The sequence below is a fragment of the Raphanus sativus genome, unplaced genomic scaffold, assembly GCF_000801105.2.
Source record: "Raphanus sativus cultivar WK10039 unplaced genomic scaffold, ASM80110v3 Scaffold1911, whole genome shotgun sequence".
NCBI classification, from domain to species: Eukaryota; Viridiplantae; Streptophyta; class Magnoliopsida; order Brassicales; family Brassicaceae; genus Raphanus; species Raphanus sativus.
The window spans coordinates 1-17,823 of NW_026617220.1; the positions used below are offsets into that span (position 1 = coordinate 1).

Genomic DNA, 17,823 nt, shown 5'->3' on the forward strand with positions numbered 1-17,823 from the left:
AGTATGACGGTTTCGTTATTAGCGGAAGCTCTCACGATTCCTTCAAGAATGATGAGCGGATCCTTAAGCTATGTGAGATCGTCAAGAAATTTGATGAGATGAAGAAGAAAGTTCTCGGTATATGCTTTGGTCACCGGTTTTAACCTTAATCCATTAATCTTAAATCGTACAGTTGTAGACCAAATGTTTACTGAAATATTAGCATATTATATCAATGAAGGAACTAGTGACATATTCAACAAGAATTCAATAAAAATTTGTGATTCACTAATATCGATCATAACGAAATTGAGACCATTACCATTAAGTATAATGTTTTGGACTAAGATTAAAATATATCTCTAATTTATCGAAAAATTCGAATTACTTTAGATCATAGCCAGAGTAAGAGGAGGAACAGTTGGAAGAGCAAAGAAAGGCAGAACTTAAACTTGCAGACATAACCATCTTTATGAAATTTAAGAGTACTATCACATATACTGCAAAGTATTATTATTCTAACATTTTTAATTACTAATTTCAATAATGACTGACTAAAGCATCACACTCCTCAAGAGAAAAGTCTTTAGCAAAAAAATAATAATGACTGACTTCCATAAGAATACGTAAGTTAACGAAGACACTCGATCAAAGCCGAGAATGATTACGCAAATCTAAACTACGGATATAAAAAATGTTCAGGAATAAAAATGATTTAAGAAAGCCCGTCTAGAGGATGTTTTCAACATGCATAATAGATAATAGGCTGAAACAAAACATAAAAACAGGCGTTACATAAGACTTGGGACTTATGAATGGTTCTTGTCAAGTAGAGCTGTAAACTTGGTTTGCCCACGTCCATTAGCACATATACATTTGTCAAGAGAAGATGATACTGAAGAAAAAACAAAGAGAGGTTTGATACATTTTCCCCGAACTATGATTACTATTAGTTTTATGGTCAAAAGCATGCAAGAAATAAAGATAAATTTAAACAATAAGAAAAAATCAAATTTCAGTTCCAAATACATATAAGAAATTTACAAGCCTCAATAAAGTCAAGTAAAGTCATCAATAATAAATTTCCATCCAGTCCGTCTAGAGAAGTTTGTTTTCTTTTAAATAATTTTGGATTTATTGTTATTTAAAAGTAATTCTCATCTAATTTGTTTTGGCCATCACAGAAGTAACTTCTCTAGATCTTTCAAAGACAAGTCTGGAGCTTCTAAAGTAAGTTCTTTTTAACACCACCTTTTGAAATAAGTTTTTTTTTTGTCAACCTTTTGAAATAAGTTAAAGTTGTTACTTGTTAATTTTGACCCAAAAAAAGGTTCAAAGTTGTTAATATGAGAATAAGATACGATAGAATAACCGAAACATAAAAGATTAGATGCACGTTATTAATTGCTTTTGGTATGGGAGTTAATGAAATATTTTCAATTTTTTGTCCAATTACAATCAATGTAGTATTATTAAAATGATATCTCCTCCAGAATAATGTGAATAACGTATGGACACAAACGGTCAACAATGGTTTGCTAGCTGTCTATTGTCTCCATTGCAATACTATTTCAAAACGTGGAAAATACAAAACCAAGTAGGTGGGTCGACCAAATTAAATCTCATATAAATACACATATTCATACGTGTTTCTTTTCCATTGCTCTCTTTATTATCTCTATTTCTTCTAATCAACCACACTGTCTCTCTATTTTCTTTAGACGGGAAAAAAATGGTTGAGCAGAAAAAGTTCGCACTGTTTCTAGCCACTCCTGATTCAGAGTTCGTGAAGAAAGAGTACGGTGGATACCACAACGTGTTCGTGTCCACGTTCGGTGACGAAGGAGAGCATTGGGACTCCTTTAGAGTCGTAGAGGGCGAGTTTCCGGACGAGAAAGATCTTGAAAAGTACGACGGTTTCGTTATTAGTGGAAGCTCTCACGATTCCTTCGAGAATGATCCTTGGATCCTTAAGCTATGTGAGATCGTCAAGAAACTTGATGAGATGAAGAAGAAAATTCTTGGCATCTGCTTTGGCCACCAGGTTCTCTCTTCTTACCAATCTAACCTTACAATATGGTCTTAAACCCAACCCTAGAGACCATATAATTACTAAAATATTATCATATTAACTATACAATTCTACTAACACTTTCCATTAAGTATAATGATTTGGATTAAGATTAAAAGTTACCTTTAATTTATCAAAAAAATTGTATTCCTTTAGATAATAGCTAGAGTAAGAGGAGGAACAGTGGGAAGAGCAAGGAAGGGACCAGAACTTAAGCTTACAGACATAACCCTCGTGAAGGATGCAATTAAACCGGGAAGTTTCTTTGGAAACGAGATTCCGGATACCATAGCCATCCTAAAATTACATCAGGACGAAGTGTTAGTGTTGCCTGAGTCTGCTAAAGTACTAGCTTATTCCGAAAATTACGAGGTGGAGATGTTCTCCATTGAGGATCATTTATTCTGTATCCAAGGACATCCCGAGTATAACAGAGAGATCCTCCACGAGATCGTTGATCGTGTTCTTGGCCTTGGCTTCATCAAGGTTAGCTTTATTTCCTTTCATCCCCATTTACAGAAACATTTATGTAGAAAACGTAAGATACTAGAATGGTTTAGTGACTCAAGTTTAGTAAACTTCATACTAGGTGTTAGTTGAACCAAGAAAAGATTATCTACTGTATGTGGATACTGTTGCTTTGCTTTTATAAAGTTATGGTCATTAATTCATTATAGAAAAAGATTTAACATTATTTATATTATTTTTGTTTATTTATGAAATATAGTATTTATTTGATAAACCATTAATTAATTTTGCAGCAAGATTTTGCGGATGCGGCAAAGGCCTCGATGGAGAATAGGGGAGCGGACAGGAAACTTTTGGAGACGATTTGCAAGAATTTCCTCAAAGGCAGAGTTCCAGCTAATTAATTAGTTTCACTCCCAAATTATCTATTTGGCTCTTGTTATATTGGAGCACTTATGGATTTATTACCTTGTTGTATTCTTATTCAATATAACCTATTATTCTCATCTTTGTCAAGAAAACAAAAACTCATATTTATCTCAAGGTCATATTTATGTGTTGTACCCATAAGTAAAATAATTCAATAAAAAATATAGTTTGCATATCATCCTATCGTCATTATCTTTGTCTCTTTGTTTAACAATTTTTGATGTGAAATTACGATTTACTGTATAATAAGGGTATTATGCAACATCTAACCAAAATAATATTACGATATTAATTAATGAGAAACAAATTCTTAGAATTATATAGTTGGAGTTACCAAATCTCGTTTCTGCATTTTTCAGTTTCGCTTCAAGTTGAGTTTTAAAACCCATAACACAAATCAAAAGAGAGACAAGAGAGATCTTTTATGTTGAAATATTATTATTTTTGGTCGACATGACACTAGCTAAGCAAAAAGAGAATTCGATTAGGATAACCAAACGGTGGTCTTAATTAAATTACGCCACAACTGATGTTGAAAGATACTATACGGAAACAAAAGAAGCATTAACAATCTGAAGATGAAAAAACAAAAGTCTTGCTAACAATTGGAAACGATAAACACTATATTCTATCCATCAATTCCTCTAAACAATAGCCAAGCCAATCGCAACGGCGGTCAAGAACACCCCGCTTCCAACCTTCAATCCAACCGCAGCGTTAGGAGCTGGAGTTTTTGACAGAGAATTAGGGGAAACCTTAGGACTGTCGGGTCACTGCAGCCACGGCTACCGCGGCCACGAATATTGCGTTCGGATAAAACAAGAAGAGTAATCTTTTCGCCTTTAACGCAGTGATCAGGAGCACCACTGATGAAGAAGTAATCTCCTGAGTGTTTGAGCTCGAGCTTTGTGTCTCCATCATTGAATTGCTTCAAGGGCTTTGTAATTTTCTTCTGTCACTTGTAACACCGAATCAACTTTCGCGTCGTACTTCCACACTAATCCACATGCATAAACACATCATTATCAAGAGGAAACCACACCATGTTTGCTAGATGATAGAGTCCGAATCTAGGTATTAATCTTAACCTGATGACCTAGGCCTCTCTACTAATTCAAAGAGACAGCTAGTCACACGGCCTTGGTTACTTATCTTTAAGCGGTTACTTTAAGTAACAATCCTGGTGAATGATAATAACAGGAAGAAATAAAAGGAAAGAGCATTTAGTTCAAAACAGAAGTTGCATCATATTATAAAGACATGGGATGGGATAGTAGCGACTCCAGCGAAATAGTATTTTCGAGTTTTAAGGAAACAACATCAAAAACCATAACAAAAACTCAAGATAAAGTATGATGGATAAGACATTGATAGAAATGATGGTTTGGTTGATGAAGATAGTGATGATGATGGTGATGAGAAGATCATTTGAGAAGTGTCTTGACTATGGCTTTGACATTGAGCTTCTTCAGGTCAGTGTAAGACTGGCCACAACCCACGAACATAACCGGTGCTCCCGATATGTAAACCATCGATAACGCTGCTCCAACCTACAAAACCCCGTCCCAAACACATAGTTTACAATTTTCATACTATAAGATCTAAAAGGCAACATAAATACTTATATATCAATGTTTCACTGTACCTTATCGTCAATGGTATCGAACTTTGTCAGTAAGATTCCATCGATCAATCTTGTGGTCCCAGAATTGGAGAGATCCGAAAGTTTCTAGAGTTTAGAGAGAGAGAAAAAAAAATGTTAATAAGGTTTTATCAAACATCTAACACGAATCTTTAGCGGGTAAGAAACTGAACCTGATTAAACTTTGAGAGCTGATCAACTGCATCGTTTCCAACAAGAGCTTCACCAACAAACAAGACCAGGTCTGGTTTATTGAGGTTAATGAGCTTTGAGAGAGCTCTCATCAAAGGTTCATTATCCTGCATCCGACCAGCTGTGTCAACAAGAACAACATCCGATCCGTTCCGAGTTGCTTCCTGTATGGCTTCCTTTGCAACTACTGCTGGATCCTTCTCATAACCCTTCTCAAATATAGGTATCTGTTGCCAAAATCAAAACCAGTATTTCACGTCAATATTCATAAAATCAGTATCTAGAACATTAATCAGCGATTACTTGAAATATTTCATTACCTGTAACCTACGAGCATGAGTCCTCAACTGCTCAACAGCACCAGAACGGAATGTGTCACAAGCAGCCATCATTACACTGACCTTATGCTGCTGAAGCCAATACGCAACTTTGGCAAGATTGGTGGATTTCCCAACTCCGTTGACTCCAACAAACACGACCACATAAGGCCTCCTCTGTTCTTTGGCAGCATGAACGTCTCTCATTATATCAATGGAGCGTCTCGGAGTCAATATGCGAATCAGAGCATCCTCCATTGCTCCCTGATGTTCATATGTGTCAACACAATTAAGCAATCTTGAGATTTCAAACTAAAATGTTTTCTCGTTTCAAATAGAGGTACAAGGACAAAGCACAATACCTGAACGGTTGAGGAGATCCTCGTGAACGATGCCAACTTCTTTCCTTCAAGACTTGCTTCCACCGATTCACAAAGCTTCTCAGCTATCTCTTCAGCCTGTGAATGAAAAAAAGCACACTCTCAATTAAAAGCCATAACTAAACCCAAACATAAGAAAAGATGCACTGTAAAAGGCACATACCACATTCTTGGTCATGAGCCGTTCCTTCAGAGCTTTCAAGGCAGGTTCAAGGTCTGTCCTTTCAAGATTCGCCTTCCCAGTAATACTGAACAAAGATTACAATATACGTTTAATACCAGATGATACAATAGATACGTAAATTAGCAACAAATTCAACAAGAGAAACGTCCACCTCTGGAAAACCGAAGAAAACCATCCCTTCTTCTTAGCCTCAGGTTTCTCATCACTTCTTGGTTCGTCATCATCATCACCATCTTCACTTTCACCATCACTGCTAAAAACCTCTTCCTTGTCCATCATACTCTCTCCTTGGTCAGCAGCCACAACATCCACATGATCACCGTTCCCACTCTCATCAACGGAGTCCGTAAAGTCCAACTTCACTTGTTTAGGAGCCGCATCATCCCAAACCCTATTCTTCTTGGTCGCCTTCTTCGGCGGTTCCGCAGCAGTAACCTTGGAACTTTTATTACCTATACTGTCAGTTTTCCTCAAACCCCCTCTACCCCTCACACCTTTGCTCCTCAGCTTCATAAGCTTACTCGGATCAAGTACAACATTATCAGCCGTGTTCTCTTTCCCGTTAGCAAGATCAGTCTTGTCAGCGTCATCTTCCATCTTATGATTCCCATTGGAGTGACCATTAGTCATCATCAAGCTACCGACTTTATCTTTATTCCCATCTCCATCATCCTTCTTCGATCCACCACTCTTCTTTCCTCCATCAAGACCAGACTTTGACACCTGCCCTTGCTTTTTAACACTGCTCACAGGCTTCACCTTCCTCAGCTCCTCCCCACGGGCCTCAGCTTCCTCCCTAAGCTGCCTAAACCTCTCATCGAAATCATCGTAACTCATCCGTTTAGGATCATAGATCTCGGAGAAGCTCTCCTTGACCATGGAAAGCAGGTCGTCCACGTAGAGCAGGTGGAGGATCCGCTGATAGACGGCGACGAAGACGAGGCCGAGGTCGTTGTGGAAGGTCCACTTGAGAGTGTAGGACTCGTAGTTGAAGGAGACTTCGCCGGATCGCTCCTCGAGGAGACAGGAGCGGATCAGAGTGTCGATGGGTGAGCCTTTGAGAGCGTTGCCGAGCTCCTTGCATGTCCAGAGGATTAGTCCTCCTCGTGTGAAGATCAATAGCTGTTCTAACATTCTTCGATTCTTCAATTCCGTGCCCTAATCAAATTGAACAAATCAAATAACATGGAAACAATCGAGAAACGGATCTGATCTAGTCAATGAAGCAATCATATTCACGGATCAGGAAATCGAATAGAAGATAAGAGATCTCGTGTTTCGATTCGAAATTGACAACACAAGTAAGAGGATTTCGCGGGAGGAAACTAACGAATCGCAGAGGAGGATCCGAACCTTTGATTCCTGTTTGCTTTCTTGGGTGCAATTTGCCCAAAGCGAATAAGAAAGATAATAACTTTACAGAGCGCGAGAGAGAGAGACGACGACGAAAAAAAAAATTAAACGTGAGAATTATGTTCCGCTAATTGATTTCTGTTATATATAAGGGTTAATATTTTTTTTTCCTGGGGTAGGAGACTATTTTTTGTTGGTCAAAGGTCTAGGAGTATAAATTTGAGTATTTCTATTGATTTATTTAATTTTTTTATCGAAATTATTTCTGTCATTATAATTTTTTTCATCAAATGTAAAACCAGGATATATTTATATTAAATTGATAAGAATTTTTTAAAATTTGATAAATTCACACCAGTATCTCTTATTTGAGGAATTTTAATATATTTTAGGTGTGGATTTTTACTGTTTTTATTTGAAATATTCATTAATTTAATATAAAAAATTCCGGTGTGTTATATTTAGAGAGACTTTCATTAATCATACTCTTAGTTGGAATATGAATATTTAGAAAGAGAAAAATGCAAATCTGAATATTGTAAGCTTGAAATCCCAGTTTCAGACACGAACTACAAATTTTGTTTAGGTAAGAAAAAATAAGAATAAACAAACAAAACAAAATGAAAGTGGAACCGCACTTGGCTTCTCGGAAGCCGGTGTCATGGTCACGGACGGCGTCGATGTCCCCATTGACTGCGAGTAAACGACACACGACACGAACGCGGCAATTTTTGATGCATGATTCTGTTCTTTTGTACTAAAAGGTAAGTTATATTTTATACTGGGCCATCAAAGCCATTGGTTAGATGAGCAAACCCAAGGAGACAAACAATTAAGGGAAAATTGCCAAAACGGAACAAAAATTCAGCATGGTTGTCCTTATAGTATAAAACTATCATTTAGTTGTCCTTTTAGTATAATTTCTTTCATAATCCCAAAACTAACCCTTGATTAATCTAATTAAACACATTAAATTAATAGAATTTTAAAAAATAATAATTAAAACATTTAAAAAGGGAAAATAAAAATAAAAACTTATATTTTTTTTAATAAAAATAAATTTTGTAAAACTTAATAAAAATAAAAAAATAATTTACAATTTTTTTAAATAAAAAACGTTAAATCAACCTAATAAAAACAGTTAACAAATTTATATTTTTTATAAAAAGTTTAAAATGTTTGTAAACTTTTTAATTTTATCAAAATTTTTAATGAAAAAAATTAAATGTATTTTTATAAAGTTTGTTTAAACTTTTTATTAAAAACTTTTTGTAAGGTTTTATTTTATTTTTATAAAATTTACAAATTTTATATAGTTTGTGTAAAGTTTTTATAAACACAGTAAACTAAAAGAATTTAAAAAATAATAATTAAAAACGTTTTAAAAAGGGAAAATAAAATAAAACTTTTAAAATTTTATTTAATAAAAATAAACTTTGTAAAAATAAAAATAATTTACAAATTTTTTTAATAAAAACGTTAAATAAACTTATTAAAAACATTTTACAAAGCTTTATTTTTATAAAAAGTTTAAAACTTTTTAAATAAAATTGTAATTAAATAAAAAATTTAAAATTTATAAAATAAAAATAAAATTTACAAAAAAATTAATAAAAACTTTAAACTAACTTTATAAAAAGAAACATTTTACAAAGTTTTATTTTTTATAAAAAGTTTAAAACGTTTGTAACCATTTTAATTTTATCAAACTTTTTAATAAAAATATAAATTTTAAAAATGTTTTTAATAAAAATAAAATTTGTAAACTTTATAAAGTAAAAATAAAATTTTACAAAAAAATGCACCTAATTTCAAAACACCACATGTTGTATAGATATGTATCATAGTGAACAAGAGTTTGTGAAAAAAAAACAAAAGAAAACTATGGAAAAACCATAGATTAATGAATAAGACAAGGGAAAATCATTTTTTAAAAAAATTTGACAAGCAAAATCGAAAATAACACGTTTTAGGAAGTTAGAATATTTTTAGAAGATTTTTAGAATATTTCCATAACTGAAATTTTCATTAATTTTCGCAAAAATCAGGTAATCTTATCCGTAGAAGGCGCATTCTAAAAGTTTAGAACATTGACAAAAATCCAGAACACGCATTCTACTTTTAGTAGACGGAAGAGTACATTTTAGAAAACACATTCCGCGAAATTTAGAATACTTAATAAAAGTAGAAGATGCTTCCAGACGAAAAGTAGATAGCTTTAGGATTAGTAGAATGCGCATTCCACTTTTTTAGAAAATTAGTAAACAGTAGAATGTACGTTCTAAAAATAGTAGATGACCATGTTTATTTTAGAAAACGCTTTCTACTATACCATTTTCCGTAGAAGGCACATTCTACCTTTAGTGGAACGTATTTTCAAATTCTTATTTATCAACTTTTTGAAAACAAAAAAAATATCAGCATGTGTATATTGGTGTTTTATTAATTGTTTGTATTTTTAATATTTTTTTTGATTCACAAAAGTATTTATTTCATTAGTTTTCAGAAATAGAAAGGGTAAAAAGGAGAAAAATTGGACAAAAAATGATTTATACCAAAGGGACAACACCCTTGTTTTTTTGTTCTCTATTAGCAATTTTCCCAATTAATATCACACTTACAAATATTTGGGCTCTAGCAACTTGGGCATTTTGGCTTTTGCTTTCGGCTCAAACTTTTTTTTTGCTCTTAACTTGTCAACAAAAAATTTATTTCTCAAACACTTTTTTTTTTTTTTTTTCCGTCAAGGTTTTGATTTATTAATAGGATGGGCCGCGCCCAACGGGTCAAAGCCCGATTACAACCAAACCAGACAAAAAACCCAGAAAACATAAACGGGCTGATACAATCAAAGTCGAAGCCCAAATCAAAAGAAACGGCCCACTGACCAAAACCTAAGCCCACCAACCAGCTTCAAGCCCGTGCACCGACAGGGAGATTGGAAGCGAGACGCGTGGACGAATCTGCATCGTTGTCGCTGCACGCATTGCTCCATCTCGACCTATCCTTTGCACCATCGGAGACTCGCCGGCGGAGATTACCGACACCGCGATACGACGGAGCTCATAAACCTGCAGAGCCTCCGTCCTCTCTAAAAACCACACTCATCGCTCTATCTTCGTGTCGGAGATCTAAACCGCTCCATCTAGATCCCCCTTACACGACTGAGCTTCCACAGAACCTTAACTGATCTTCCCGCAGTGTCTTCACGCCAGAGGTTACCACCGACACATCGAGGTTCCTCCGACTTTGAACCACTTCAAACACTGGACATGCGAATCAAAGACCACGACTTTCTTCCTTTAACCCTCGTCACCGACACCGGAAAGCTTCATCTTCTACCGAAGAAACCAAACGCCGAGACCCATACCCTAAAAACCCGATCCAAAATCGGATCACACACCAACTCCAAAAAGATCCAAAGAACTGGACCATCTTTAGCCGACAGCGTAAGACATAGGGAGTCTTCACCCTCCGGCGACTAATTCGGCGACGGCGAAGCTGACAAAGCCTTCGTCTCCCGATAACAAAACCGACGACGACGAAGCTGACTGAGCCTCCGTCTCTCGGGAGAACCACACTAACTAGACAAAACGGGAAGCTTCACCGCACCAAACTCAACGCAACCGCGCCGTTGCTCCAGAGACAGATCCACCGCGGGTGGTTGTTCCAGAGTTAAGGCAAGGCGGAGGGAAGAGGAGGCGAGATAGAAACGAGAACCACGAGCTTGGTTGGTCACACAAGAGGCTCCGGCGACGGCACGCGCGCTCACACGCCGTCCGTTCGCCGGATCCCGATCTACTTTATCTCTCTAAACTTCTCTCTCTCTTCTAGTACCACTCCCCAGTACACATTCGTTTTATTCCATTTCTTTCTCAAACACTTTTTTATTAGTAAGCATTTTTAACAAAAAAAATTAATGATTTCTAAGGGTATAATGGTAAGTCTCACAGGATGGGTCCAATTCATACACACATACACACCAAGAGCAGTCATCTCTCATTTCAGTTTCCTCCTCCATAGTTTTCTTCTCCTTCTGTTTCTTTTCTTATTTCCCAATTCTTTAATTTTTGATGTCTCTCTCAACTCAAGACCCCATCTCTTCTAATTATCAATCTACAAAATTTCATTTCTTTATCTCTTCTTCAATGACCCATCCATATGTGCTTTTTAAAATTCAAATCTCCACCAATCATCAAACCCACCACACACAAAGACATAAACCTATAATTATCATAAAATATAAACACAATAAAGAAAGAACCTTTTTCCTGTTAATTAGTCAGCAATTCAATGCCCCCTTCTGCAACTTTCCAAAAAGACATAACATAAAAGAAAATATTTTTTTTTCCTTCCTCTTCCTTTACCCATCTTCATGACTACGCCTAGTTTTCTGTTTGCTTGTCTGGTCTGTCTCATAGACTCATCTCAACCAAAAAAGAAAAAAAAAAGGAAAATTCAAAAAATTTAATTTACAAATTTCAATCTAAGAAATTGTAATGATGTGGTGGCTTCTGCTTTGTGGGTTCATAAGTCATTGGTCAAGAAGAGAGTTTCATACAAGGAATAAGACTCTTCCTCCTACATTTAAACCTAATCCCCTTTTCCCCTTCTCTCTCTACCTTTTTCTTCTTCTTCTTCTTCTTCTTCTTCCGTATCTGCGATTCTCTGATCGGATCCGATGAAGGAGATCACTGATTCCGTCGATCCCAGGATCATGTTCAAGCATCAATCCCTTATGCAGGATTATCACGACTTGCAAAAGGTAATTAGGGTTCCCCTCTTCAATTGTCTCTGGATCCGGCGATTTTGAATTGTTGGGTTTGATTCTGATGGAGCAAATATAAGATAAAGCTTTCAACTTTTCTTTTTTTGTATTCTCAGGAAACAGAGTTTAAGATGAGGAAGTTGGAGATGATGAAACAGAGACGATCAAACCTTGACGCAGAAGTTAGGTATATTGATGAATCTCTCTCATCTTCTTGTCAGTTTTTTACATGATTCAACCACACTCCAACGTTTAATTGGCTTACTGAGTGTGTGTTTTGATTAAAAAACGGGTAGGTTCTTGAGACGTAGATACAAACACTTGAAGCAAGACCAAACTCTTGAAACATCTCCCGACATGTTGAAGGTGCCTAGTAAACAGAGTGGCAAAAGAAAGAAGTACTCTGCTCCTAGACACAAGGATACAATTTGCAATGAGAAGAAGGAAGCATTGGCGGCGTTATTAGATAATGCAAATTGTGAATTGGACAATAAGAATCCGAAAAGGACGAGAGGGAACGAGGTTCTGTCAAACACCACTCCTCTTCCTGATCTTAATGGAGATGGGAGGAGCACTGACAAATTCCCCACGGGGTTTGACCTAAACCAGATCTCGGTAAAAGCCACAACAACTTGTCATGTTTGGCTCTTCCTTTTCTTGAGAATTGAGAAACTGAACAGAACTTGATTTTGTGTGTGTGTGTTTGCATGTTTGATTGTAGAGAGAAGAAGAGGAACCGGAAGCGAATGGTGGACAAGTGCTCGCTGAGGCAACAAAGAAGGAAGTGCTTGGTGATGGAATCGATGATCTACGTGGTGGAATGAAGTTGCCGATATGCAGAGACGTGGAGAAAGAGTTGAACAGAACAGCAGTGAAGAGGAAGGTTTCATGGCAAGATCCAGTGGCTTTGAGTGTTTGAGAAGGGATTTAAGTAAGAATATCAAGTAGGATTCTGAGATATTGTGATTTACCCCAATATGCACATATGCTTTAAAGGGTTTTTATATATGCACAGGTGTAGTAGATATATGAAGATTTGATCAGTTTGAAATCATAATTTTCATATGTTCCAACATCCAATTTGGTGATTACAGAATCTCATTTTATGTGGTGAATGTTCTTTTACTCGCTCTCTTCATATGCCATAACAAATCTGCCTGCAATTTCTGTATCTAACTAAAACAGTGTTATTGAACTAGGTGTTTTAAAATGTAATTTAAAATTTATTGTTGTCAATAATATTTTTAGCAATAATTTTTTAGATTTTTTGTAAGTTCAAGGTGGTTTGTTCGAATTTCTTGATTGTAAAAACAAATCTGAATGTTATAGTTTTAGATGAAATTGATAATATTTTAACAAATGATTTGATCTGTTTTACTTGATATAGCCAACTTTATTTTTCACATCAACGTTGATAACCAGAAAGACTTGTTGGACATTGATACCACGAGACAAGAGACCAGTAATGATGAGGACGCACGAAGATCATACTTGAACTCCTACATGATCATGTCTCTTGTGTTCTGGTCCTTGTTTCCGTGAGCCGCTTAGACTATGTGGTCACAGCTTTTTTCTTTTGTGTGAGTCACAAAGAATTTGTTGAAATTTTGACTGACTATATACACACTAATTTGAAGCGATGAATTGATTGAGAGCTTATGGCTCGGCTAGTGATGAATCTTAGGAGAGTCACTCCACCATGCATGAAAGACTGAAAGAGGGAAAAAAAACCCACAACATTTCGTTATTCATTGGTAAAATTCCGTTTAAGAAGGAAAATTATTAGCTTTTATTGGTGACATGTTGAATTAGAATTGAAAGAAATAACTCAAAATTATAAATCAAGCATAACACATCATAAATCAAACATCAAACTCAAGAAAATAAAACTACTTGGTGATTGGTAACATTTTTGAGTTATCCTTCTAACTCAAAACTAATCAAGTGTAACATTGTTAATAGAGGGAAGCAATTGATTGTAGAGAAGCAACAGCCTTAGATTTTTTTAAATCATTTTTATTTTGAATTCTCTCCAAATAACACGTTTAGATGTGAATAACAATGAATTTGATACATATTTTATAAACTGTAAATAAATTAATCGGAGATCATAAATGATTTTACATAAATTTTACGTTCGACAACGCATAACTTTAAATGTTTTTCAAAATTATTTTCTGAATAACAAGATATTTTGAAAATCTTGTAAAACGTCTCGTCCAGTTCATCTCATTTAATTTATGTTTTAAATGACCTAGAAATGGCTAAGCTCAAATAGCTGGAGAGTTTAAAAGACTAAACAAAGACTAAACCACAAAGCTCTCTCCCTAAAGGAAGTCAGCGACCACGGAAACGCGGAGTAGGTTTCTTAATAGAAAAGGTAAATCAAGAAACAAGAATTCCGAAACTTAATATATATATATATAGACTCCGCTTTATTACACATAATTTGATCGGTTCTTCGTGGTAAGATATTCATTGCAAACATATTCAATCACTAGGATCTAACAATCTTCAATTCGTTCTCAATCAGATGGGATCTAGAGTCCTCCCTGACTGGACAGAGTTGACTCCAGAATGTCTCCTCGACATCTTCTCACGTCTGAGCATTGGTCAACGATGGAACGGACCGATGCTGGTCTGCAAAACATGGACGAAGCTATGCCAAGAACCGTCCCTCAACACTCTCTTGGACCTCGAAGGTGAGTTTCTGTCTTCCGAAGATTCAAACCACTGGTGGAGTTCCGAATTTGAGGAAAAGGTTGACTCAACCATCCGGTCTGTTGTGGACAAGAGCAATGGCGGTCTCAAGGAGATTCGAGTCAGGCATTGTACAGATCAATCTCTCTCCTACGTGGCCGAAAGGTACACACCTTTCTGTTTGATTGGTTCAGTTGAGGTTAATCGCAGAAGTTTGATCAAATCTTGATTTGCAGATGTCCTAATCTTGAAGTACTTGGGGCTACGTATAGCCCAAAGGTTACTGTTCAGTCCATGAGGAAGATAGCATTAAACTGCACTAAGCTTAAAGAGCTCGATATAAGCTGCTCTTATTTAATATCTGGTTATTGTATTGAACTAGTGGGTACGAATTGCAAGAATATTCATATTCTGAAACGCAATTTGATGCCGCCTTCGGAGATCAGGAGGTTGAAGCGGCAATGCACATACGTGCGGCAGCGGGATCTATGTTTCGAAACGTTAGGGAATGCGGATGCACTTAGTATTCTTAAACACATGAGTCAGGTGAAGCACCTGGAACTTCGATTCTCCACACTGACTGATAGAGCTCTTTCCAAACTATGTCAAAAATGTTCGAATCTAGAGTACTTGGACTTGTTCGGGTGCAGTTACTGGACTAGCCATTGTATTACAACAAGTACCTCTACGCTGAAGAATTTGAAAGAGATCAAGCTAGGATAACCAAATCCTCCAACCTTGCGACCAAGGAGACGCCTGTAGATTTGTATTGAAAGTGTCACTTTCTTTTAATTTGTAAGAAAATATTTGTTATATATGTTGGTTTGTATAATCCTTTCGTTAGCAAAAGGTATCATCACAAGTTTTATTTACAATAGTCTACATTTATGTTTAAATATGCAACGCCGTTCACCGGAACCAAAAACTAATCAGTTGATAATGGCCAACAATAAAACTAACAATAAAATAATGAATTTCGTAGGAACAATTGCAGAAGTACCGCCAACATGTATACTACTTTGTGTCGTTTTTTTAAAATATAACAGGTTTCATGTAACCAAACTAATCGAAATAACGAAGCTGTCTGAATATCATGCAAGGTAACTTGAGACGCAAGAAGAACTCTAACAGCTAGCTTATTTCCTAAGATTTAACTATCTTATTCGTTTGTCACTGACAAAGTCCAGGGCATTGACCTAAATCAGATCTTGGTAAAGCCAAAACAACTTGTGTTGTTTTTGGGCTCTTCTTTTTGTTGAAGTCTTGAGAACCGAAAAATTGTTCAGAGCTTGGTTTTGTTGTGGGTTTTGCACTTTTGGTTGTACATAGCAGAAGAGAAACCGGAAGCGAATGGTGAACAAATGGTCCCTGAAGCAACAAATAACGCGATGCTTGGTAATGGAATCGATGAGCTACATAGAGAAATGAAGTTTCGGATATGCAGAGACGAGAGGAAGGTTTCATGGCAAGATTCAGTGGCTTTAAGTGTTTGAGAGGGGTTTTAAGTAAGAATATCAACTGGGATTCTGAGATAATGATTTAGCCCAATATGCACATATGCTTTTTGTGACAACATTATCCTTTAAGTCCAATTAAAGAATCTCATGTGTAGTATTTCTCAACGCATTCTTTCTTCACATGCTTCTTCTTTACCAAGTAAATGGGTTTTTGTTTCTAAATAGTACTTGTCTGAACATTAAAAAACAGTTACTTGAAACGCAAGAATCTTCATCTTCATCTTCATTTCTTCTTCTTAGTTGTTGTGCGTCCAATTGACAGCCATAATTACTTTGAATGTTTTTGTGATTTTTTTAGTGTGGCAACCACTATGGGATATAAATTCAACAACAAAATTGTTAACCTCTATGCTCACATTTTAAACTCGTAAGAAAACAATTAACATATAGTTTATTCGTCAACGTTACAAAAACAAAGCAGATGACGGTTGTAACTCATAAAAGAGAAGGTGTAGAAATGAGCCATTCTCCCCTAGGTTAAGCCAGTTTTCACAAGCAAGTTCATCATGGTAGAAGCCAGAGCAAAGCAGCATCTTTATAACTGATCCTGCTCTCTTCTTTTCTCCTACGCTATACAACCAGTAAACCAACGTTTTGCAATACCCAAATGGCAGTAAGTGACCACAACGAATCATATATTCCACAATCTTCACAGCTTCTCCATACTTTTGCAGCTTGCAGCAACAGTTAACAAATGCAATAAAAACCATATCATTTGGAATTATTCCTTCTTTAAACATCTGATCCAACACCCTCTTCGCTATTTCCAGATTCCCAACTCCACAGATCTCTAATATGAGTTTCTCATAGCGTTGTGCACACCCATGATCTACCATCTCATTGAAAACACGGAAAGCAGCTTCCACATGGTGTCTTCTACAGTGACCAAGAACCAAAGATGTAAACGTGACATGATCAGGAGCCAAGCCAGCTTGGATCATCTTACAGAGATACTGTCTCGACTCAACCACATATCCAAGCTTGCAATACGACTCAATCATGAGATTGGGTGTGTAAGTACCCCGAGAAGAGACCATACCTTTCTCCAACAACTCTGAATAAACTTTCTTCATCTCGACGACCACATCATATCTAGCCAATAAATCCAACAAGGCGTGGTAGCATTTAGGAGTAAGCTGAGACTTAAACCTCCTAGAGAAATCAGCAACTAACATAGATTCTTTCACCGTATCGCACATCTTTGTCATGGATATGAAGATCTTAGGGACGTGACACGAGATTCCATGTGATGTCAAAACATGGAGGACAGATGCATGACAGGACACAGTATCTTTGAAGTTGGGATTAAGACTTAGCGAGGAAAGCGAGGATACATCGACAGGCGTAGCATACTGTAGGAATGATACCAGGGAAGGATTGTTCTGCCACCTAAGCCCGGAGAAAATGGAACGAAATGAGATGGGTGTATTAACGGGTTTGACGTGTGAAGATATCTTATGGGACGGATTTGAGGACAAATTAAGATTCTTCTGCCTATAAAATTCGGAGAGAGCGGAGATCAACCTCTCACATGTTGCACTTTTCACCGATGTGCTGAAGAACTGTCGACGGAGCGGCATGTGCACCTGGAATCTCATCGTCTGGTGATTCCACGCTAGGGCTTTCGAGTCGTACTTGTGAGAAGAGCTAATACACCCCTACTTTTTCATTAATTTTTTGTTTTGTTTTTTCTTTTTGGAAATTGGCTTTCAAATCAAAGAGCAAAAAGAAACTAAAATGTTTACAAACCCAGAGGTCATAGTGTTTGCAAAAATAAATTATTTTTATTTTGTTGGCAATAAGTTTTCATTAGAACTAAATCT

General features: G+C 36.3%; 5 protein-coding genes across 6 annotated transcripts; 3 read left to right on the forward strand and 2 right to left on the reverse strand.

Moving 5' to 3' along the window:
* Positions 1 to 1,640: 1,640 nt before the first annotated feature.
* LOC130504970 (gamma-glutamyl peptidase 1-like) lies at positions 1,641 to 3,125 on the forward strand. Its single transcript, XM_056999577.1, has 3 exons — positions 1,641 to 2,023; positions 2,207 to 2,536; positions 2,812 to 3,125. Exons 1-3 carry the CDS (start codon positions 1,712 to 1,714, stop codon positions 2,920 to 2,922), a joined length of 753 nt encoding a protein of 250 aa, XP_056855557.1. The 5' UTR covers positions 1,641 to 1,711; the 3' UTR covers positions 2,923 to 3,125.
* Positions 3,126 to 4,169: 1,044 nt separating this feature from the next.
* On the reverse strand, positions 4,170 to 7,156 carry LOC130504969 (uncharacterized). Of its 2 annotated transcripts, none has more exons than XM_056999575.1 (8): positions 7,016 to 7,156; positions 5,814 to 6,820; positions 5,642 to 5,726; positions 5,461 to 5,556; positions 5,102 to 5,362; positions 4,763 to 5,008; positions 4,593 to 4,676; positions 4,170 to 4,497 (listed from the first exon to the last, which is right to left on the reverse strand). In XM_056999575.1, exons 2-8 carry the CDS (start codon positions 6,794 to 6,796, stop codon positions 4,372 to 4,374), a joined length of 1,881 nt encoding a protein of 626 aa, XP_056855555.1. In that variant the 5' UTR covers positions 6,797 to 6,820; positions 7,016 to 7,156; the 3' UTR covers positions 4,170 to 4,371. The 2 variants fall into 2 exon arrangements, with proteins under 2 accessions (XP_056855555.1, XP_056855556.1); XM_056999576.1 differs by having other exon boundaries at positions 6,993 to 7,135.
* A 3,906-nt stretch (positions 7,157 to 11,062) lies between these two features.
* LOC108826068 (uncharacterized) lies at positions 11,063 to 12,871 on the forward strand. Its single transcript, XM_018599449.2, has 4 exons — positions 11,063 to 11,780; positions 11,900 to 11,970; positions 12,080 to 12,398; positions 12,505 to 12,871. Exons 1-4 carry the CDS (start codon positions 11,697 to 11,699, stop codon positions 12,700 to 12,702), a joined length of 672 nt encoding a protein of 223 aa, XP_018454951.1. The 5' UTR covers positions 11,063 to 11,696; the 3' UTR covers positions 12,703 to 12,871.
* Positions 12,872 to 14,052: 1,181 nt separating this feature from the next.
* On the forward strand, positions 14,053 to 15,379 carry LOC130504968 (putative F-box/LRR-repeat protein 19). The gene is made up of 3 exons (XM_056999574.1): positions 14,053 to 14,163; positions 14,317 to 14,648; positions 14,720 to 15,379. Exons 2-3 carry the CDS (start codon positions 14,317 to 14,319, stop codon positions 15,204 to 15,206), a joined length of 819 nt encoding a protein of 272 aa, XP_056855554.1. The 5' UTR covers positions 14,053 to 14,163; the 3' UTR covers positions 15,207 to 15,379.
* A 1,025-nt stretch (positions 15,380 to 16,404) lies between these two features.
* Positions 16,405 to 17,580, reverse strand: LOC108839552 (pentatricopeptide repeat-containing protein At5g65560-like). The gene has a single exon (XM_018612306.1). It carries the CDS (start codon positions 17,578 to 17,580, stop codon positions 16,405 to 16,407), a length of 1,176 nt encoding a protein of 391 aa, XP_018467808.1.
* Between the last annotated feature and the right edge of the window lie 243 nt (positions 17,581 to 17,823).